At 35.5% G+C, this 23,785-nt stretch overlaps 1 protein-coding gene across 2 annotated transcripts; it reads left to right on the forward strand.

The window, feature by feature from the left end:
• Nucleotides 1–23,565, forward strand: LOC135471760 (copine-8-like). Of its 2 annotated transcripts, XM_064751088.1 has the most exons (21): nt 1–80; nt 1,690–1,777; nt 3,114–3,217; nt 3,576–3,615; nt 10,273–10,349; nt 10,737–10,771; nt 11,731–11,759; nt 12,131–12,234; nt 12,369–12,473; nt 12,912–12,953; nt 13,350–13,425; nt 15,032–15,058; nt 15,874–15,927; nt 16,093–16,154; nt 16,327–16,479; nt 16,669–16,744; nt 17,295–17,422; nt 18,449–18,551; nt 19,394–19,451; nt 19,912–19,985; nt 20,278–23,565. In XM_064751088.1, exons 1-21 carry the CDS (start codon nt 1–3, stop codon nt 20,497–20,499), a joined length of 1,737 nt encoding a protein of 578 aa, XP_064607158.1. In that variant the 3' UTR covers nt 20,500–23,565. The 2 variants fall into 2 exon arrangements, with proteins under 2 accessions (XP_064607158.1, XP_064607159.1); XM_064751089.1 differs by lacking the exon at nt 15,032–15,058.
• The last annotated feature ends 220 nt before the right edge of the window (nt 23,566–23,785 follow it).

Below are 23,785 nucleotides of genomic sequence, written 5' to 3' on the forward strand. Positions count from 1 at the left end.
ATGGCTGACTTCAATCAGCCTTTTCGTCCAGGCGAAGCAGTGATTCCAGCTACTCAAGTGGAAATAAGTGTGTCATGCAGGTAAACCCGATATAATTCTAGGCTTTCTCCACTCTTCTTATGTTCAAAGCATTCTACGTGAAGGTTCTACGAGGATGTTTACCAAAATGAGAAGACAGTTTGATGACAGGTAGCTCTTGTTGTTGTTGTGGTGATCTGTCAGTTATTGTTGTGACCTGTAGCTTGTCAGTGTTCAGTCTGTCTCTGATGTAATAAACATCTTTACCGTGTTTTATGAGTTGGTTGGGGTTGTCTGCTAAATAAGCGTTTGTTGGGGTAGTAAAATTTAACAGTTTAACAGAAATCTATGCAAGTGACGAGCGTTGTGTCAAATCTAGGCCAGAATAAGAGTCGACCGGAAAAAGTGTGGTCAAACCGTTGTGAATCTGCAAATTCTTACCAGGGTAACGTGTACTCAGAAAAGAAAACAGTTTGTTGTTGCTTTTGTGATCTGTCCCTTTTTGTTGATGTTGCCTTGTAGGATAACTCACATCGAGCAACGCAGTTGAATGTGACAGATTGGCAGTATTAAAGGAGCATTTATCACTGTTCAAACACACATTAAAACGTCCAAGTTAGTGATCCACTGTATTCGTCGGCCTTAGTTAGTGTTCAGTTAGTGACAGTGAGGTAATAAACATCTTTACCTTCTATGAGCCACAGATAAATTTGGCTCACCAACCGATCTAGATGGCTTTGGTAGACTAGTGATTAGAGCACCCGCCTCAAAGTCAGGAGACTGGGATCAAACCCGAGTGAGATCATACCAAAAACTTGAAAAATGATCTTGTTGTTGCCTTGGTTGGCGCTCAGCACTGAGAGGTTAGAGCAAAGAAACATGACTGGTTTACACAGTGTCAGTATAATGTGACTGGGTGAGGATCATATCTGGTGTCTTCTGCTTCAGTGGAGGCAGCATTTTGGCAACTTGGACTCTCCCTGCCACAAGAGGACACAGTACGTGAATACATCTAATGATTCCTCCTCGTTGTTTGACTGAAAAATTGTTAAGCACAATGTTAAACCCCGAGCATTCATTCATTCATTTAACCGATCTAGCCTTGCACTGAACAGCTTAGTTCTATCCAGAATGACTCTGTGCTGCACTTATAAGAATGTAGATTTTCCAGACATCCAGGTTAGTATACTGTAAAAGATGGCACTATAAAACTGTTCTAATGGACAATGTATATTATTTACTGACGTTGCAGTGGCAACCTATTGCCTTCAACGGAGTAAGGTGTTTAACATTCAATATAAAGAGGAATTCTTTTTCTTTAACACCTTACTCTATGGAAGGCGATAGGATATCAACGCAGCTTCAGTAAATAATATACATTGTCCAATAGAACAGTTTTATAGTGTTATCTTTTATTGTGTGCTACATTATTAAATAATGTAGCACACAATAAAAGATAACACTAAAAAAACTCTATGTCAAGTATGAAATAATATTTCATACTTGACATAGAGTCCTATCTCCATGTCTGTGTCTGTTCCATGTCTGTTAACTACTTACCTCTCAACAACAAAAGCATTCCCAGGATATCACCCTTACCATCATAAATTTGGTGCTGGAGTAAAGCTAAATAGTCAAAACTGCCATGTTTTTGTTTCATCTCACTTTCAGAAATCTTCAAGACAAAGATATTCTTTCAAAGTCTGATCCAGTTTGTGTCCTCTTCACAAAGGAGACAGGAAATAACCAGTATTTTGAGGTATGTTCACATGCACTTTTCTGTAGGGTACTGTGCAAATACTTTATTATACCACTTGTAGTGTATATCTTCTAAAAAGTGGTATGTAAAAGTGCACTTTCAGAAGCACTTAACATCATTTAAAATGATACATTTGATGCCAATATATAAGAAAGTAATCAAGCTTCAGCGAAAACTCCTAAGTGGCGCTATAAGGTGGATGAATCAATTAGAATCAAACAAAATGTTTCACTTTAAATGCTAAACTTTAGGTGAAATACAACATTCTCTTTCCCTGCTACGCACATTGTGGGGATGTTTTAAAAGGTTACAAGCTTTCGGATATAATGTAAACTTATATGAATTTATCTTCAAGATTTGATTTTTCATTAAGGCCTGGCAGCAACCTGCAGATGGTCGTGGGTTTCCTCCCACCAGAATGCTGGCCGCCGTCGTATAAGTGAAATATTCTTAAGTACGGCGCAAAACACCAATCAAATAAACAAATAAATAAATTTTTATTAGTGAGAATTATCAAGATTTGTGGTCGTTAAGGACTTGAGATCTCCAATTTTTCTTTGCTCCAAATGCAGTAAAGCATGTTTGGTTGTACATTCTTGCAACTGCTTTGGTTAAGGCTTAAACTAATTCCTTGACCTTTTCAACCACAACTGAGGCCAATATTTTGAAACATTCTGAGAGAACTATGGTGTGGTGACACAAACAAATCATTTTTGGTGTCATTTCCATAATGACTGTATGCATGATATCCAAGAAAAACATGGTTGAAGACACATTGTCGAAGAAAGTTGGTCAAGCATATAAAATTATCCAATTATATTGTCTAAGACTAATTATAGTTTACCAAAATATTAACTTGAAGATCATTTAGTACAATATACATTATCAGCAGTTTTGTCCCAAGCTTGCTCAGATCATCTCCATCTGTGAATTTAACTGGTTAAGACCATATGTGGTGAGCTTGTGTAACCTAAAATAAAGGGCCAATTTCATTTGACTTTTGTTGTTAGGTTGCTCCTGGCAACCTTTTATTCTGGATTAAAAAGATTGACTGTAAAGTTATTAAAATATTGTCATGTCATGTGGATGACAAAAAGTGATTTGACTCCATGATCTTAGTCATACATGTACTTGTACTATTATGTAAAACTGCAGGGAATAGACAGGATAGAGGAATGCTGTAGTTTTAGTGCTATTTTTTGTATAGGCTGGGGCTTAGCCATATAAAATTTTCAACACGAAGGAATATGTTACTCCATACTTGAAACACTAAGAACCACTGAAGTGCTGACATTTTTGTTCATTAGTGTTATGACTCAAATTTTTTTTTTAATAGTATGGAAGAACAGAGATGATCAAAGACACCTTAAATCCAGATTTTGTGAAAAAGTTCAACATTAATTATTTTTTTGAAGAATGCCAGAAGTTAAAGTTTGAAATGTAAGTACATGTCTTTGTTATCTTCCCAACAGATTGTGTTGACCAAATTATACATATAAAACGTATTATTAGAAACATGTTAATTTTATCAGTAATGATTTTAAAAACTTGACGGTTATAAGTTTCCTCCAGGTTCTGCCCATTTTCTTCCCACCATGATGAAGGCAGCCATCCTATAAGTGAAATATTCTTGAGGATGGTGTAAAACGTCAATCAACTAAATAAATAAATTTAAATAACTGAGCACTTTGATCACTATTTTGAAAAAGTTTTATCCGTCTCAAAGCTTCTTTCTCATTTGCGATAAGATTAGTAGTACATGTAATTTGAATATAATTTTAGAGATTTGCCATTACAGATACGATGTGGATACACCAGGCACCCGACTAGATCAACAGGTAAAAATCTTAATGTGCCTTTTTTCTTTTGCTCTGCATGTTAATTTCAAATTTTACAGAAAAGAAGAGATTCCTTGGTTTTCTTAAGGCCAAGTTATGAAGTGTGCTTTTGATTTTCTTGTTTAACTGAGTTTTTTCAGAAGAGGAGTGGAAGCCTATTTGTACCACTGTAAAGAAAAAAAAATGTGTCCAGCTGATTTGCTATAATGGATTACTATTTGATTTTAACAAATTACTAAATCGTTGGAACGAATTAGAAAATTGTTTTAATGGATTAGTATTCCGTTTTAACAAATTTGTAAATCGTTATAACAAATTAGCCAATGGTATTAATTGCCTGGATTGCCTGGACAGGAGTAAGGAACACCAGGATATCCAAATGGGTGCTTATATGCAAAGGTGTACCATGACGTGTGACAATTGAAAAAATTTTCAAAATACCATGATTCACATTATCAATTGTTTTTCACATAAAATAATCATTATATTTTCTGAAAAGCATATCTGTTAGATAACTAAGCAGCCCTGTTGACCTATAACATTCCGAGAATAGTAGATGGTTTTAGTATGTTGGACGAACATTGACAGACACACAAGTGAATTTCATACACAATAATAGCTTTTCATGGAAAAGTTTATTGAAAATGCATTTGTTTGAGAGTGCAAACCAATTCTAAAGTAAAGAAGTCTGCAAAAATTTCTGAATTAGTATATTTTACAGAAATACCTACTTTATGTTGGACGAACACAAGACGGACAATGTCCTATCCAAATGTCCAAATAATATTGCCCTTAAATGCAGCTGGTTAAGAAAATGTAAACAGTTGCTAGTAGAATGATTTCATACAAAAAAAATGCCTGAAAACTGATCTTGTCCATAAAATAATCGCTTGAAAAAAACTAAATATATGTTGGACGAACATAAGACGGAAACATAAATTGGATATTAGTATAAAGTGAGAACTATTCTTTCCACTATTGTAGGAAGCAAACAACATATGAAAGTGTGTCAATAATTATTTTAGCCTCCTGTTCTGTACCAACTACTCAACCACAGCATGCTAATTTGGCTTCATTCTTTACTCGACAGCTACCAACGTTGGAGTTTGTTGCCTTTTCCTTGCTGCTGTTTAAATTTCATTATAGCTTGTGTTCAGTATGTTAGAGAACTTCAATTTTCAGTTGGCATGACTGGCATTTACCCTAAATCCTTTGATTGTTTATGTTTATGATGGCTCCCCATCTTCTACTAGCACTTCCAGAATCAGGAATTTGAACCAAAACTGAGGAAAAGAGGAAGGTGTCAGATTTGTTACTTTGTTGTATGCGGCCCAACTGGAAGTGCTAACCGAAGACGGGGAGCCGCGATGAACATGGCGTCGTTTTCATTTGAATGTGGGGTGATGATTTTCTTCGTAAGGAATGAAGGCAAGGCTTCCATGATTGTAGCATGCATATTTGTGTTGGCCTGTTCTTTCACAGGAGACATGGGAAAAGTGCCTGAGGTGCGAGATGGCAGAACTCTGGCACTACTACACAAGAATCAAATAGAATGTTCCACCCCATAGTGGTAGTGAAGGTGTACAGCTATCTAGAGCTACTTCTAAATAAGGAAATGCCCACTTATACCGAAGGATCAATGATTGGCTGAAAATGCCCTTGCAGAGGTACTTGGATCACAATGCTGTTGTCTGTCGAAAGAGCAGGTTTCTGAAGACTTTCAAATGTACAGTGAAGAAAGGGTGTTAACGTAGCCTATAAACGCGTTATCCATCTTGCTGACAGGAGTAAGTGAGTGCTTGGGGTTTAACGTCGTACTTAACAGTATTTCAGTCATATGACAATGCGGAGTCCTTCTGGTGTGTGCATATATAGTGTGTCTTCTTGTGGCAGGGCGAGTCCATGCCGCCACTGGAACATCATGCCAAAGACACCAAACATGTCACATTATACTGGCTTGAACCTGGATCTCCTGACCTCTCTTGCTGACAGGAAGAAGACTGTGTAAATTAAAAGTCCTCAAAAATATGTCCATGAGAAAGAATGTCTGGGGGTGTCAGGCTATGGACCACCTCATCGACAGTAATAAGGTGTATGGTTTCGTCCATTGTCCATTCATCTTGGTTGTTAATACTGGGATGGAAATAGTGTGCATAGAAGGTGCCTTTCGGTGGATCTTCATATTCTGCAGGAGCATCAACCATCTGAAACATGCAGACACATGACTTGTGCCTTAGATGACAGTTCTGCGTGAAACCGTTCTTTCAACTTTTTGGTGCCACACTGATGACATTGCCTTTTCGCACATTTTATGTTTGGCAGAGAGCCTTTGGGGTAATCACACAGTGTGATCCCTGTTGCTTCGTACTTATTCCCCAACTGTCTTTCACCTGTTGAGTTGATTGCCTTCAGCTTCATTTCTATATTTTCACACTTTTCACATAAGCATGTAAAAAATTTGCCAGTCTTGAGTTTGAACATGCTTAGGTCTGAGTTTAATAAATTTGCTGTAGGACAATTTTATATTCGGATTTTCAGACTTGTAAATTTCATATGCAGACCGAAGGGTTCTGGTCATTGTTTGCCTTTGTTTATTTAATCGCCTGAGTACAGCTTTTTTGCCTGAATGAATGCACGAGATGTAAGGCTTCATGTAGAAGTTTTGCACAGCTTCATGTGTGGGAATGTGGATCTTCATGGTAGCTTCATCAAGCTTTGACCATTTATTGGGCGTCAAAATTACACCAGACTCGTGCAGGTTTTCTTTTTCTTGGTGTACGGCATGCACTTTTAATCAACCCATGGAGCACAGAGCTGAATTTCGGTGCACTGGTGGGAAAAGAACTTTTCACCCTGCTAACTGCCTTTCTTTGTGCACGAGGTGTGCTGTATGTAGTGTCCGGTTGGTCCATCAAGTAATTAACTGACGACTTCTTGGCCAGTTCCCTGCAAGCCGCCTTTCTCTCCCTGTCTTTCTCTCTCACATGCCTCTTTTTTTGGCCACTCATGTTCATTCTGTTGACAAAAAATACAGGATAGCTTTACACATTTCAGAAAATACGGTTGATCTTTTGAGCAATAAAGGTGTGCTAAAAGTGTACACATGTATATATATGTGGAATTGTATTTTACTTCAGCTCTGGGTCCAAGTTCAGTTAGGAGAAAGGAATTTTCAGGAATTATGTATTAAAAAACAGTCAGTCAGTCAATATTTCACTTGAATTAGAAGGTCCATGAATTTAGAAAAGAATCTCTTAAAAATTTTCATAAACAGTAAAAGAAAAAAAGGAAAAATCATAAGTTTTTTCACCTGTACTTTTGTTGAGCTTCTCTCCACTTTTGACGTTGCTCTAATTTCTTTTTCCTAGTGCTTGGCGCTGCTACAGATTTTTTTGCTTGTGCGTGTGTTTCAGTCTGTTTGTCTAACGCTCGTTTTTTGGCCATCCGAAGTCGAGCCAGTTCCCGATCGTGTGCTTTTTGTTCCTCAGTCCTGTTACTTCGGAACAGTTTTTTTCGTAGTTGTTCTGACGTCCTATAGCTATAACTCTGCTTTGCCTTTTCTCTGTAAGCTTTGCATCTTTCGGCATTTGTTGTCTTTTTACGAGCTTGACCAGAATCTCCTGGTGTCTGGAAAAAACACCAGGAATAAGTTAAAAAAAAGTTTTGTGTTGTTCTGAGTTCTATGTTATGTTTATATTTATTAATTTGATTGTTGTCTTACACTGTACTCAGGTATATCTCACTTACACAACCGCAGCCAGAATTAGGGTGAAAGGAAATCTGGCGACACCCAGGGAAACCCACAAGCAGGTTGCTGACAGACCTTCCCACATACTGTTATGTTTTTAATTCACTGCCCATCAATCACATATAAACCCATGAACTGGTCTCCAAATGTGTAAAAAAAAGGAGACAAAATGTGGAAAAAAGGGGAACAATAATCAAGTTAGTTTAAGGAAGTGTTTGAAAAAACAGAATACCATAAATTCCATCAGTCTAAATTTTTGTTATATCTTATATAAAACAGAAAAGAATTAAAATAAACATCTGTAAACTGAACTTGCAGATGCCATAATCCATGTCGTCATGAAATATTGCAAGAAGTATTGTTGTCTCTATGGATTATGAAACCAGAAGGTACTATACCACAGATTTTTGAAAAAAAAAAATGGTAATCATTCTGGTCGAATTATAGACGTTCCCAACTTTAATATCAGTTTAACAAAATATAATACTATACATGCCAGTTTAATGTTTTTTGTTTTTATTTTTTTTATTTGATTTGAGTTGGGCTATTCCCCATAAATACAGAAAAGTTAGCTTGATTAGCATTGATAGACTTTTGGCCAATAATATAGTATCTTTTAAACTAAAAGAGAGGTTTATATTTATTGCAGTTTGTTTATCACACCTGTCCTCACTCAAAGCCAGTTGATTTCCGTCCGTTTTTGGTCGGTTAATCCCACATAACGAAAAATCAATCAAATGTTTGTCCAACACAATGTAATTCCGTCAGGATGTTACATCCGACGCAAGCGCCCTCCGTCAAGTTGTTACATCCGACAAATCTATTGTCCGTCTAATCGTTACGCCCGACTCAAAATTTAGCCAAACGAACCATTTTGCACAACACCTACGCTTGAAACTCATCAGCAAACAGCAAGAAACTGGCAAATTTCGAAGTTGGGGACCGCTACAAATCTTACATGGGGCACTAAGACCGTTATTATGGTATCATAATTACGTGTGTCGCCCATAAGGTCAGTCGAAAGCGGAACTTACCTTGACAGACTCCCTTAACTTCCATCGAGCCATCTTGTCGTCTGCTTGTCAACAGAGACGCTGGTGGAAATGACGTTTTGGTGCCGAACTGATGACGTAGACCGCACGTTTTCTATAAATAGCCCTGTTTATTGGGGTTTACACACACCTGTTTGTCGGGCGTAACTTCTGACAGAAAGTGAAGTACATTCTTTTTAATTGTCTTTTCTCGAATACAACGGAAAGCAAGACCATTCTTGACTGATCACATTAAAAACATCAACAAACAAGACACAGTGACTTCAAAAATTTCATGTAACTTTTATTTCTTTCCACGAATGCCTTACCTTGGTCTTTTATACATTCCATAGCAAATGAAATCGCGTTTTTTAGGGTGATTAGCAAATAAAACACGTTTATCTTGTGTTTGAAAAAACAGAGGTCGAAAAGACATTGTCAGTGCATGTCACATTTCGTCGCGAAGAATAACCTAAGAAACCAACGTATTTCTTGCTCAAAGTATTTATCTGGAGAACCCACAGAGTTATAATTGTGAATTTTATTCAAATACAATATGCTAATTACAATGATACTTTGAAATAAAACATACAACATTGGTGGATAAAAAAAAACATGTACTGAAGTTGACCATGCAAAAAAGTACACCTCTGTGTATAACCACCCAAATAGCATAAACCAAGATGAAAGTAAAAGGCACACAAGTCGCTGTGACCGCCCGTTCTCAAAATCATTAAACTTGACATCTCTGTTAAACCTCATGTCACCTACATGTATTCGTTATTAAGAATAGCAATGATTATACCAATCCATTAAACTAAAAATCCATGAAAATGAATTGGTAATCCATTAAAACAGAATAGTAATCCGTTATAACGTATAAGTAAATCTTATTGCTATTCCATGAAAATGAACTAGTAATCCGTTATCAAAATAGCAAATTGTTATATCCCAATCCGTTATAACGATTTAGTAATTCAGTGGCGCCAATAGGCTTCCGTCGAAGCATACCTAAAAGGCTTCTGACATTTTTCTTAAGTCCTTGGTAACTCTATAAATCAAGTTTTTATCAGGAATTCTTATGAGGCCATGGGATGCACCATGTTAGAGCAAGTGGAATTGCAATCCCACGGTCTTCTTCTCTGTGTCCTTGGGTTATTGAAGTCAAAACCAATAACATGTTGGCACTTTCTATTGTCTCAGTATTCACCAGTTTTCTTACTTTAAACTGCAGTATCGTGGTTGTGCTTCATCATAAAAACAAAAATATTCTTCCTGTAGGATACTTTATGGATGCACATTTGGTCTAGTGTTGTCTTTTCTTTTAACATCACCTGAGTATACTTCTATTTTCCTTCATGAGTACAAGTGGAGTGTGTGTACATATTTGAATACAAATTATTATGTCAAACATATCATATATGTCAAATATGATGAGTCGGGAGATAATATATTTGTGAGTATTCTGTGTATGTAGAACATATATACCTATGTTCTCCACTATAATTATGCTATCCTCCAGAAAAGAAGAGGGGTATATATATGTGGCAATTGCTTTTTGTTGGGTCAGATTTACTGTAATATTTTCATATCTTGAAAATGTAGTAGGGGATAATCATAAAACTCCATGTAATATTGAGTATCATAAAACTTATATTGATGTCCTTAATTATGTGAGACCTTTTGAGTCCATGGGTCATGTTTTCCATAATTTGCTTTCAAAGAGGAAAGTAATGGAAATGACATCGATATTCGCAATCTTGGGGTTGGCTAAAATCTATTTGACAAAGTTTGAATAAGTCTGTGTTTGTTAATACCAGGTGGAATGCAGAGCTGGTGATTTTCCTTCATTAACCTATTTGTGTTCATCGGTTTTAGGATTTCTTGGGAAGGTTTGAATGTACACTAGCTGAGATCATCAGCTCACCCTCTGGAAAGTTAGAGAGACCATTAGGGTAAGCTTTTTGTATACGCCAAAAGAGATACACTACAAGTTATCTATGTCCAGTTATCCAATGGTCATGGTAAGATTCATTGTCTCATTGTGAAATCAAATGGGCCAAAATTTATGCAACATGAAGTTCTGTATTTGGACAAAGAATTCTGTAGGGGTTTTGCTTTCAAACTGATTAACTGTTAAAGGAATAACTGAAACAAGATGGCGCAACAACCAGTTTGTCTGCAAACCATTTTACACTTTGACTATTGAATTTTATGATCAACAATCTGAGATAGTCTACATTCTTGCAAAAATTTGTATGCTGTAGCCCCATTCTAGTGATATGTTTTCAGATTTTTTTAATCTGTAGTTTTCCTCATGGTTTTCTGTAAACTTTTTTCAGAGGGCCTGGGAATGCCAAAAGAGGAAGTATCACAGGTTTGTAAATTCTTTTATTTGGTTTGTTGGTCTGTCCATCCAACCTTTATACCATTTACACATCATTGCTTTTTTTTTACCAAACCTGATGGCAGACATCTTGTCAAATTAGATTTACAGTTTTTGTGCATCCATTGATCTGTCAGTCGGTTTCCTGTCTCCATTTGGCTGCTTTTCTCTGTATGCCTTATCTTGCAGTATGTTTCGAAATCTATGTGACAAACATTTATAACATTTTTTGCTTTTCAAAGCTTCTGTAAGTGGAACAGAGGGCCTATCAGTTTCATTTCATGTGTGTGTACTTCAGCTACATCTGGATGTCTTTCCCAGTGTACTTGCCCTGTATGTTTAATATCTTCAATGCTCTTTCATGAATCGCAAGGTCTTGTTAGCTTAGATGGTTAAGGTGCTGGCTCACTCCGACCATCTGGCCCTTGATGAATGATAGCATGTTCAATCCATGACATTAAGTTTGTCAAGTACGCAGCAAAGGTGGGTTGTGGGCACTCCATGTGGTAGACTTAAGGGCAGGTTTTGTATTCATTTTTGTGAAGGTATCTTTTTCCCAGTATAGCTCTAACATGACACATCACTTCTGAAATGCATTGGACATCTTTTTAGTAGAGAATGTCCTGAAAATATAGTTACAAGATGTTAAATCGTCTAGGGCCTGTTTTAAGCATTTGCAACATGTGCCTTGTGTAAAATCCTCTGTGCAACAGTGTATTTTATGTTGAAGAGATTCATCACCATGGTAAATGTGCTTTGTAAGACAGGAAACAAGATTATAACATGTAGCACAACACATGATAATGGTGACAAGATTAATTTCATCAAAATTATCATTGTAATCCCTTTCTTGCATGAATTTGCAATGACTTTTGTTTAATAAAAACAGATGGTAATGTTTATACCCTGATTTGGTAAAACTGACCATAGTATATATTTTCTTTTCATAGTTCGAGCAGAAGAGCTATCAAACAGTAAGGTAAGCATAATATCAGAATTTCAGCTCAAAAGTACAGTATCAAGTTGATCCTAGTTTTTTTTTTACCCCTTTTACCCTTGCAACTTTAGATGAAGCCGGAAATGTATTGTCATACTTGTGTACGTCTGTCCACCCATAGTGACTAAAGTGTCTTTTTATAAAGAACCTGTTCATGAATTGTGTTAAAATTTGTGATCTTCAACTCTGCTCCAGTATGAAGCCTATTAAAACCGGCGATATTTTTGTTCTGACTGGCCTGTTACATACTGCGAAAAAGACACCCAAGGGAATGATGATGAGATGTAGGTTTAAGAGCATGTCCTTAAATACAGATATTTGGCAATAAATCTTGAATTTTATTTCTGCTTTAGGAGGTCATTCATTTTCAATTCAAAGCCACGAATTTGGACAAAATGGACTTTTTTGGCAAGTCTGATCCCTTCTTGGTGTTTAAGCGAGCAAATGAGGATTCAAGGTTAGCATTACCTGTATGGATGATGATATATTTTGGAAGATCTAAAATTTTGTTCTAAAAAGTTTTTCTTAGAATACATTGCATAAGTCTCTGTAGGATAGAAAGGTTGCAGCTTCATTTTTTTGTTTTCTCAGTTATACAGTGGTTCACAAAACAGAAGTAATCAAAAACACCCTCAATCCTACCTGGAGGCCTTTCAGCATTAGTGGAAGGGCACTCTGTAATGGAGATTACGACAGGTATGCCATTCTTCATAATTCTGGTATTGAAATGTACAAGAAATGTTGTTGACTTGTTACTTCAGTGTCTTTCATGTCATCTTGATATTAAGGTAGAGAAGGGGATAATGAGTTATGGATAGAAGGTGACATTACAGCTCAATAATTATATCTTTTAGAGTCATTTGTTTTGTAGATCAAATAATACTTTTTCACAAAATATCAGTCTGATCTGTGCATGTAATCTGTAGTAAAGTTCCTAAAAGTTATAAAACTTTATTCAAACTTTAGAATCATTTCAGAACTATATATAGTGTAGGAATAGTACAATCTGATATTTACTGAAAGAAAAAATACAGAAAATTTGATTTGATTTTTGAATAGAGATTTTGTACCCCAAATCTCTATTGCAGCCTCTTTAAAATTTGAAAGAAAGGAACATGTTTTTATTTGTTTCAGAACTATTAAAGTGGAGTGCTATGACTGGAATAGCAATGGAACGTGAGTATTGATGTTTCACATTGAATATCATTACATGTATATGCCAATTGGGAATATTTGGCACTGATCAATGGTTTGTTTAGAGTTGAGCACATCCGTTTGTTTTTTCTTTCTTTTGAACTGATGGATAAATTATTTCATGGTTGTATTGTTGCTTACAAAGTAGGTTTCCATTATAAGACAAACGTGTTTGTGTACTTACATTTGTTTACCAGCTTTCAGGTTACAAAATATAATATACATAAAGGTGTATGTGTATTCTTTATGTATATTATAGGACACACATGTACATTTTTTACTTTATATTAAGTGAGTCACACATTGCACTCAAACCTCTTTCTTTGTCATGGTGAAAAGGAATAAGAATTAAAGCAAAATGTTTGTTGTATGTTTCAGGAGTGATTTTATTGGAGAATTTGTGACAAATTTAAGGGAGTTGACAAGAGGAGCAGGCACATCAAATAACTATGAGGTAACCATACAAATATATTAAAGCCCTGTTGTGTATTCCAGTTTCAAACCTTTATAATGGTTTTAAAGGTGTGAACGTGTCTCTATGTAACATTTATTACTAAAGGATGTAATGCATTTATTTTCACTTGTTTTTAGTTTAGTGTATTTTTTAATACCTCTATAGAATTTGAAATATAAACATGTGCCAGTAAACTTGATAAAACTGACAACATTTTTAAGTAGCAAATCTTCATAATGGTACATTTATACCAGAAAACTAGTCGGTATGTGTCATTTAATATGTTCTGTAACTGTATTCAGCAGTAATACATGCACATGTTGTTTGTTATTCAATCTATTTGTTTTAAAGACCATTTCTCTGGCCTCAAAGTCGGGAGACCTGGGCAGGCCACGCCAAAGACTTATAAAATGGTACTTGTTGCTGCCCCGCTTGGCACTTAGCACTGAGACATTAGAGCAGGGAAACAGGACTCGCTGGCTGGGTGTCAGTGTAGTGTGTCTGGGTGGGGTGTCTGTTGTCTTTGGTATGATACTTCTCATTGTCATATGACTGGAAAATTGTGATGTACAACATTAAACCTCAAGCATACATACATACACAAGTGTTTAATAAGACCTTGACTAGGATATATCTATATCTCAACAACAGTTTATAGAAACCGTGTGACAACTGGATAGGTAAAATGTAGGGGAAAGATCTGGTATCTTGTTATTTGGTGTTTTTTTTTTTTTTTTTTTTTTTTTTTTTTTCTGCATGTTCATTTGTAATTTACAACTACATCTGGCATTAATTTTTGCTTTGAGATTAGCTGTAGGTTTGTAACGACTAAGTTCAAGTACCACTGACTCTTTAAAGTAAAGTAAACTGCTGCTTAGGCAATTTGTGCATTATGGATTTTTGAATGATTGTAACCATTTGTTATGAATACATCACCTACTACACTTTTTGATGGGTTTTCCCTAAGCTTCATATCGATTCCATTGTCTGATTTGCATTGGTGTATGAAAGTGACTTCCAGAATCATGCCCCTTTCAAGAGAGAATCAGGCCTATGAGTTATGAATGGTTTGTGAAAACAACTTCTCTAATAGGTTTGAATAGATTTTCTCCAAATACAAGATACTTGGGGGACTACATGGGGATGCACATGTTGAATTGGGATTAGGGTACGACCATTATTTGCAGATTAATGGCTCTTCTGGGAGAGATTCAGGGCTGGAAGATATGAAAATATGTGAACAGATCCTCACCAACAGGTTAAAGTGTATTATATGTACTGTTTACATAACAAACCAAACTTCCAAATCCACATGTGGACGTACATAGTAGATGTATGTAGTAAATTTGGATTTGGTGTACTTGACTTACATGCATTTTCTAATCATATTTGCAACATTGTCTAAAAAAAAGCTAACTTCATTTACAGTGTACTATTTCTTTCTCAACCCAAACTAAGTATTCTAGATGGAAATGGCCATTGTATTTTTGGTGTATTTTAATGATTAGCATATTGGCATTTGTTATATAGATGAACCCTATTAACTCACATGTTAGTTTACAGTATATAATGTTATGTACATGTATGATTTTTTGCTGATTTGTAGGACGATAGATCTTCCCAGCAATGGGAAGTAAGTAGTCTGTTATCTAATTTGCATGTTTATGATTTCTCACCCGAAGCTAGGCACAGGTACACATATTCCTGCTTGCTTTATGTTCTTTCAGTTTTTTTTTTTTAAGTGTCTGCCTTTCAAGTCTGCCCTCCATTTGATGTCTTTTAGTACAAAAATGTATTGTTAACTCTGTTTTCTAACAGTTGTCTTGATTATGTGTCCAAGATGAGAGGTTTATCTGGATGGCTGGGTTGCACTCTCATAATCTTTGTTTAAACTTTATTAATGTGTGATCCTGTGACATTTCCATTGATGTCTGTTCTAGGAGTGTTTGTATGTTTTTTGGTGCTGGGCACACTTACGATAAAAGTTGCTGTTACTGATTATTGATTACATGGGTCAGGATATGGCATTTAGACTTACAAGACAGTGACTGAATTTGACTTTAATGCAAATTTGTCAGAGGCTTGAGTATAAATACACCTGACCATATTCATTAGGTCTGGAGTTTAAAAGAAAATTACAAAATAGATTGCAATAATAGAATGTTCTGTTCATATTGTTATTATAATAATGGAAATGGTATACTCAATATAAAAAATTTTTTCTTGAGAAATAGATTTCATAGAACATAGAGGCACATGATAAAGTAACATTCACATCATGCATGTACTAATAGAATGTGATAGCCTTCTGTATCTTGTGTATTTTGGGATTTCTTACATGTGATTCTTATTTCAAGTTTAGCTGATTTTATGCCTTCAGATCAAACTGTTTCAATTTTGAAATTACTTGAATCTAATTGTTGTTTTATATATTCTGTTTTGAAAAAGGTAATCAACCCACAGAAGAAAAAGAAGAAAAAATCATACAAAAATTCAGGCCAGGTAATCAGCTCTAAGTTATTATAAAGAACATTAAAACATATTGTTTTGTCTATAGCTGTATTATTAAGATGCTTGTAACAATGTGTTTATGGCGTCAAAAATAATCAAATTCTGAAACTCAAGAGCTTTACTTTGGCTCTGACAGTGAATTTCTGTTGTTTGTAGGTGCATCTTCTAAGTTGTAAAATTGAAACTCCACACACGTTTATAGACTTCATCAAGGGTGGGTGAGTACTCAAGCTTGTGAATATTTTGGTGAATTTTTGAACATTTTAAAATTGTTTGACTGTTAGAGCATGTTAGTAATTTGATTGTGATAGACTATCAAAGTATTTAGATCTGAAAATGATCTCATGTTATTTATTTCCTTTTTTCTTTTTTTTTCTTTTTTTATTTTAGAATGCAGATGAATTTTACAGTAGCGATCGATTTCACAGCCTCCAATGGAAACCCCAGCCAACCAAATTCCTTACACTACCTAAGTCCATACCAACCAAATGCCTATGCTATGGCAATTCAGTCCGTTGGGGAAATTATTCAGGATTATGACAGGTGGTCATTTTTTATTCTGTCAAATTTTCTATTACAGTTTTGTAGCCAATACTCTTGTTGCTTAGCTCTGTCATGTATACAATCAGATTGAGCTCTTTGTCTCTTATTTAAGTGGAAAAGAGTATTTTTTATGTTTTGTGAAGCTGTCTTTTAAAGCTAAGAAAAACATCAAATTTTAATATTTTCCAGCGATAAACTTTTCCCAGCCCTTGGGTTTGGGGCTCGAATCCCACCTAATGGAGTTGTGTCACATGAATTTCCTCTGGTAAGTAAAGTGTGAATTATTTCCTGTGCATGTCTACATAATAATGATGTGCTGGTAGTTCTAATTTGTCTTCATTTAAAAGATTAGAAAACATAAAAATAATGTAAACCTCTTATAAAAGACTGTGAAAAGTTGTTTGTAAATATGGCTTTGAAGACTTTTTTAGAAGAGTTATGGCAATATTGATGAATATTTAAAAATATAAGTTTCAGTGTATTTGTGAGGAGAGATGACCAAATGTGACCACAAATTGATTTATTAGACTGGCATCACATCCTCATTTAGAGTGTATTTGTTGTATACAAAGGTCTTCATCATGACTTCCACTGTCCCAATTATGTACAAAACAGAAGTATTTACAAACGTTCTTTTCTCCTTCAAGACAAACGTCTTGAAAAACATACTTAAATTGAAGTTTCACAGCCTTTCAAATGAAGTTAGCATCATTTTTTTTCTTATTTTTTAAGTAAGAGTGTAAGATGAAACAGTGAACGAGTGCTTTTATTGATATGTTTAAGGCTAAATGTTCAAACCTGTTTTATTATTTTAGAATTTCAACCCACAAAATCCATACTGCCAGGGAATAACTGGAGTGCTTCAGGCCTACTATCAGAGTTTGCAGTCTGTACAGTTATATGGACCTACAAACTTCGCTCCAGTCATCAATCATGTTGCCAGGTGACTTTAATAAAAGAAGACCTGTATAGGTAGTACTGATATTTATGTGCCTACCTTCCCACTTTTCTTATATTGGCGAAGTGGGGTGCAGGATGAGAATTCAGCACAACAATAAGGCCAGTGCATAGATGTTGAGAGCTAAAAGTTATGGTGTATATTTCGCTACATGAGTATTTTATATCTTGTTGAAGCCTAAATATATGATAATGATCTGTTATAGGGGTCCTATTGTATCATGTGACCAATCAAAAATGTTAGGCAATTACTGCAGGATCACATTTACTGTAATATGGGGACCTGAAAAAAGTTTTGCAAAAAGTTATTTAGAGTAGAGAAATGATTGAGAAAATTGAGGAGCTGAACATTTTTGGACTTGAGAAGTTTCTAAAGTAAAGAAGTGTCATCTGTGCCCCTTCACATTGAGACAAGTAATCAATAAATTAATGTCGAAAGAGGTTGCCTAACATTCTTCACATGTCACATGATACAGTGTGACTGTTTCTACTGTCACGGACTAAAGAATTTCAACTCAAAACTCCCCTGTTAGAAATTGGATAGTGGAAATATCTATTCAAACCTCTCTGGTACATGTATATCTTTATCGCATTAATATCTCTCAGTAATTATACAAATTGTGCCAGCTAGGTGCTAACCCAAATAACTTACAATTACAAATAACTTCTTGGTTTTCTGACTGTTACTTTTGCGTACAAGTCCACTGATCATGATAAGATTTTTTGGTTGTTTTTAATAGTGCAAATAGAAGCTATGAAACTTTATCATGGGTTGTTGACAACAAACAATTTTAAAATTTATTTAATCATTTAAGTGAAAAAATGTCAAGGCGAAAAGTTGTTAATGTGATGAATGATAACAAGTCTGTTCTTAATTTTAGCAAATTTTTGCATCATTTCACAAGTCAATAAATCTGCCTGAAGGTATCATTATCTAGATTGGTTAAAATTGGTGTTGAGTCAGAGGAACACAATGCTGATTTCTGCATGTACTCCTGTGCCTTTGTTACAGATTTGCACAATCTATTAGAGATGGTTCTCACTACTTTGTCCTGCTCATCATCACGGACGGTGTGATCTCGGACATGCCACAGACAATCAGTGCCATTGTTGCTGTAAGTAATCTCTGCTTCTTGTGACAAAGCACATTCACATCTGCTGTTAGCCGACATAAATTTTACAAAAGAAATCCAAAAAATGGAATAAATATTTTGGATTTATTTTGCCTGTAAAACAGCAGTTAAATTAATGTGACCTTACTGTTCATATAGTGATCAGTGTTACGTGTTCTTGTGGAGTTAAAAAGTCATGTGTTTTTGAAAAGTATCTACCACCACAAAAGTGGACAAGAGGCTTGGAAATGCTTCTATATTGTCCACCCTTCCATCCATCTCTTTTGCATTGTTAATAGCATGTCTAAAAAACAATTGAAGGCATTGCTTTCAAAGGTGGGTAGTGCCTTGTCATTGTTGGGACAGTGGTTGGTGCTGCGTTTTTGCTGCATTCCATGATGTAGAGATGGCTGCCTCTGGTCATCTTAGATTCCTGTTGTAAATCAGCATCAAGTAAATTGTTGATTCCTGCCATCTTTTCATCTGATAACAACCTTGTGATCAACATGATATATTGAAATTAAATCAGTGGTTGCCTTTTGTTGAACCCTGTCATTGAAGATGGCTGCCATAGCCCATTTCTACTTCTGAATATCTGTCTAGGACCTATCCATGCTGTGAGTGTGATCTAGTCCTTCGAGCATGGTCTTTGGCAGAAGACCTGTAAATATTCAGCTTGTTTTTGTCTCCATGGCCCATGTAGAGCACAAAATACTATTGAAGCCTATTATGTATTAAAGTGGATAGTTACGATTTCATTTTACAGCTATGCCTTGTGATGTAATAGTGCACATTTTAGTTACTCTGACATTAAGTTTTGTTTAATACTTTTTTCCCTTTCTTAGGCATCATCACTACCAATGTCAATCATCATAGTTGGTGTGGGAGATGCAGATTTCACAGGTACTTGTTGTTACTTTCTTTAGTCATACATCTATAACCAATCTAGCGTGAACTATGTTTCAGATGTTGTTTCTTATATATTGTATTTCACCTGAAGTTTAGCGTTTTGCTAGAGACGTGGTTTGCTTGATTCTGATTGATTCATCCACCATACAGAGCCGCTTAACAGATTTTTGTGAAGTTTGATTAATTTATTATCAGAAAAAAGTGAGCATCAAAAGTATCATCTTAAGTCCTTAATATCTGCCTGAAAGTGAATTTTTACATGCCAGTCTTGAGGTGAAGAGCTTTATCTTTTATAGTGTACCATACATACTGGTACAGAATCCTGTTGTAGGCTACCACGTATAAGTTTAAATATACAATTAGTGTAACTGTGCTGATTACTGTAGATACTGGTGCAGATAGAGAAAATTGCTGATCATGTCTTTATTAACGACCTTTTATACATCTTTGGCAGCCATGGATATACTTGATGCTGATGACGACCCCCTTGTCTCTAATGGCAGAAGAGCAGAACGAGATATTGTCCAGGTGAGACTCCTTCTGTGTTGACAAGTAGACAAAAAGTCAGCTCAATTCAAAAGTGATTACTATCATGTGTACCAAATAAGTACAGGTAGATGTAATTATTTACCTGTATGTTACTAATTTTGGATGGTACAACTAATTAGTACATATGCTACTTCTCCCTTTGTCATATCAGTTCCATTATCATTCTATTATACAGTATACTTTGTCACGTGTACTTAATGTTCATTGGCTTTTTCAGTAAAACTATTCATGTAAATGCATGTACGTGTAATTGTTATTTTCTTTAATTCAGTTCGTCCCACTGAAAAACTTTGTGAATCGACAAGGTATGAATGTACAGCTAACCCAAGCACGACTGGCCAAGGAGGTGCTTGCTGAGGTTCCTACTCAGGTGATATCTTACATGAAGAAGAACAACATTGTGCCTAAGCCTACAACTCGGGCATCTGCACCAAGTCTGCCACAAGGAAGCGCCATGCCTCCCAGTGGATCAGTGCCCTCATGGCACAAATAGTGATTTCTTGTAATGCAGGGATCACAAATAAAAAATTCATATAAGTCAAGTAACATAAGGCAGTCGTGTGCATTGTTGGGTACATCATATATGTCAACTGCATAATCCTAATGTCAATTAATTTCAACCTATTTTTAACTCACTTTTATCAAGTAAGGACAGGACTGAGTGGCAGTGGCAGTGTTGGTGTCAGGTTAAACTTTTTATTTAGGCCCTTCTATATAATAGGCTTTCATATATGGATTGATCAAGGATTGAGGTGTTTTTTTTTAGCTCCAACATACAGCCATAGAAGGTTATTTTTATTATGTTTTTTTTTTTTTTTAAGATTTACGGTCTTGTGATCAAGAAACTTTCCTTCAGGACTACAATTTTTGTGCACAGGCCTACCTAAGTGTAAGAGAGGATGTGATTTTACCAGATTTGTCATTTTTGTGTTTGTGAACCCTGGTAAACACAGATTTCTATAAGTCTTTTATGCATGGCTACAGTTTCTTTTGCAAACACCTACTTAGAGAAGCTTACTGTTTCTCTGGCAATCATCCACATAGGTTTAAACCATCCACATATGCACTGACTGTTGTCAGTTTGGTAATGTGCTCAGGCAATCATGGAATTGCAGTGGTCACCCATGGTGCACAGATTGTTAACTGTAGGTAGCGATCTGCATATTAGAGACCACTCTCCTCTTGGGGCTCAAACTCCACACAAAGAAGTCTTTACTGCTATAGCTCAACATTTGCTCATCTCTTCACAGTTTTGCAATTGTCACCCACAATACAATGATTGCCAAATGCAGTTTGCGATTTGCCACCACAACAATTTATAACTCTATAAGATACAATGTCTCTGCTCCGCAATTTCTTATGACAGTGTAATTATTTTGGTCTTTCTTGTTGATTTAATTATAAGATCTTAGCGCTATCTAGTAAAACAATAATATCTGTGTATGACAGTATCATTCCACTTTATTTTGGTTTAGAGGTCGGTATTAATTTGAAAGTATCACATCACTTGAACAGTGTGCAGATTTACAAACTGCTGAATCAGGCGAGCTACTGGTGTTCTCTGAATGCCTTGTTATTAACAGCTTTGTTATGCTGTGTTGTTATTGTTATATCTGTGTGTATATTCTTGTCTAAAACGGATAAAATTGTGTAAGATTCCTGATGATAACATATGTGACCCAAATGTGGAGGAAAGTCACCACAACTTGTTAATGTTTAGTATGGGAGCATTTTTGAACAAGTGTTCTGATTTTATCTGAGCTCAGTAAGGGTGTCCTCAGTCATCATTATTTGGGTCTGTAGGAACTGAACATCACAAATCATGTTTACCTGCGTGTTGTTTAACTCATGATGAACTAACTCTTTTTTGGGGGGCAAAGTTTGTTACATGGTAATTCATGACTGAAAACAAAAATGATTTTCCAATGGAACCTCCATTTTGAATCATTTTGCATGACGCTTAGGTCTATGTCCACAGTGTTTGATTCAGAATGACATTCCAGATCTAGATATCAAGCTTCCCTAACAGCTTCCAGCTGGCAGTAATTCTGCAATAGGATACTTCATTGCCTGAAATAAACACACCAAAAATTTGTCACCAGTGGTCAGAGTATCCAGTTGCATAGTACCGTACGCCATAGTGATCTTTTGAGGATATCAAAATGTTTGGGACTTAATGTCTTGTTTGAAGCTACTGGGGCTGCCCAGGACGTCTTTCATGAATAATTCAACATTGTGCTTTTTTTGTGGGGACTATCATCTTTTTAGAGCTGAAGTTTTAGTAACTTTTCTGATACTGAGATTAATTGAGGGGGTGTTGCAGTACCCAGTCTTTCTGCCTGTCTCTACTCTTTATGCAATCGTGGTAACACTCGTGTCTTCCAGAGACATTGATCAAACATTGAAGTTTTTGGGAGCTAATCTACTTACTGAGTTGAAAAAAGTTCAAATCATCTTTTCAGAAATGTGCTTTTTGTTTTAAATAATTCAGGTAATCTTGATTGAACCGGGTAAAGGGTATGTAAGGTACCGTTGTATTGATTAGTTGATGAAATCGCCACTGTTTTGAGCACAATGCTCTAAAAAACACGGCTTCTGAATTTAAATTGGACTAAATAAGAGTACAAATTCACTCTTCAAGAGATTTTAGTTTGACTGCGAAATTATTATCCTGTTGCTCAGTTGCTGACATAATTGAAGAAAATGTGATGTAACTCAAACATACTGAATGTTATCAGAGACCCATTATGAAGCATCCTTTTTAATCAACCAAGGTGTTTGTATTAAAAAAGAAAAAGAAGAAAACCATATAATAATATTCTTACAAAACCTAAACTGCTGCTTTCAACTCATGTCTTGTCCCTTTTGACAGAATGAGTTTATACTTTTACTCAAAGGCAGCTTTCCAGGCGAGTTGGGGAGCTAGTCTGTGATCAAGATGGGCACAAGCTTCATGATTGAGCCAGGGCACAAATGTTTACCTTTTATATGAAGGTGTACTAAATGTATCAAGAGCAGATGTACATTTGTATCAGTGTACCAGTAGGTAGCACTATGCATGGCTACTGTATCAAGCGTTTCCATCTTAACTTTGTTGTTAACTTTACAACAATTGATTGTGAGGACCTAAGTATTTTTATGAATGTTATTTAATATTCTTTGCTCTTTTAAGGTACACGTATTTTTTGGTGTTAAATTTGTTAAGTTTAGTTTAGTCATATATACATTTATCATATTTTCACATTGAATTATTTTAATCAGTAATTACTTTGTCTTATTTGTACTTTTATTTTTACATGTGATAAATATTATCAGATGCTGCCTTTTGTCTTGTATAGTTGTATTTTTTAAGTTGATTTTGAACATTTGAAACCATAATTTGTAATGGAAACAGAAGTGTGAGAAACTTGTTCATTTGTGGTGTCAATTTATGGTATTCACCGCACCACTTACAGCTTATACAGTACGATATTCTGTATTAGGATATTACTTTATAAACATTGTCATGTTGAATGTCCTTCTGCTGGCGTAGTAATAAATGTTTACATCAGTCATTAAAGTTTTCTTGTTTATATAATTAACCTGACAAAAAGTATATAAAGCCTAAGGCTCACTATGACAATCAGGGTTATTCTCCAACTTGGTTACATGTTCAGATCCCACTTTTGCTCTTTTGGCTTGCTGCTTTACGTCCTAAGACCTGTCTGTTAACTAGTGAAGGTCGCTTTACTCACTACGCTCTGCTTTACTTGAACCATAAACCAGCTTGTCATAGACAA

The sequence above is a fragment of the Liolophura sinensis genome, chromosome 7, assembly GCF_032854445.1.
Source record: "Liolophura sinensis isolate JHLJ2023 chromosome 7, CUHK_Ljap_v2, whole genome shotgun sequence".
NCBI classification, from domain to species: Eukaryota; Metazoa; Mollusca; class Polyplacophora; order Chitonida; family Chitonidae; genus Liolophura; species Liolophura sinensis.

Bases quoted from the DNA above. Each gene is read 5' to 3' on its own strand.
- LOC135471760 (XM_064751088.1), top strand. From the start codon at position 1: ATGGCTGACTTCAATCAGCCTTTTCGTCCAGGCGAAGCAGTGATTCCA. The intron at 81-1,689 runs GTAAACCCGATA...TCTCACTTTCAG, and splicing joins GAAATAAGTGTGTCATGCAG to AAATCTTCAAGACAAAGATA. The intron at 19,986-20,277 runs GTGAGACTCCTT...TCTTTAATTCAG, and splicing joins CAGAACGAGATATTGTCCAG to TTCGTCCCACTGAAAAACTT.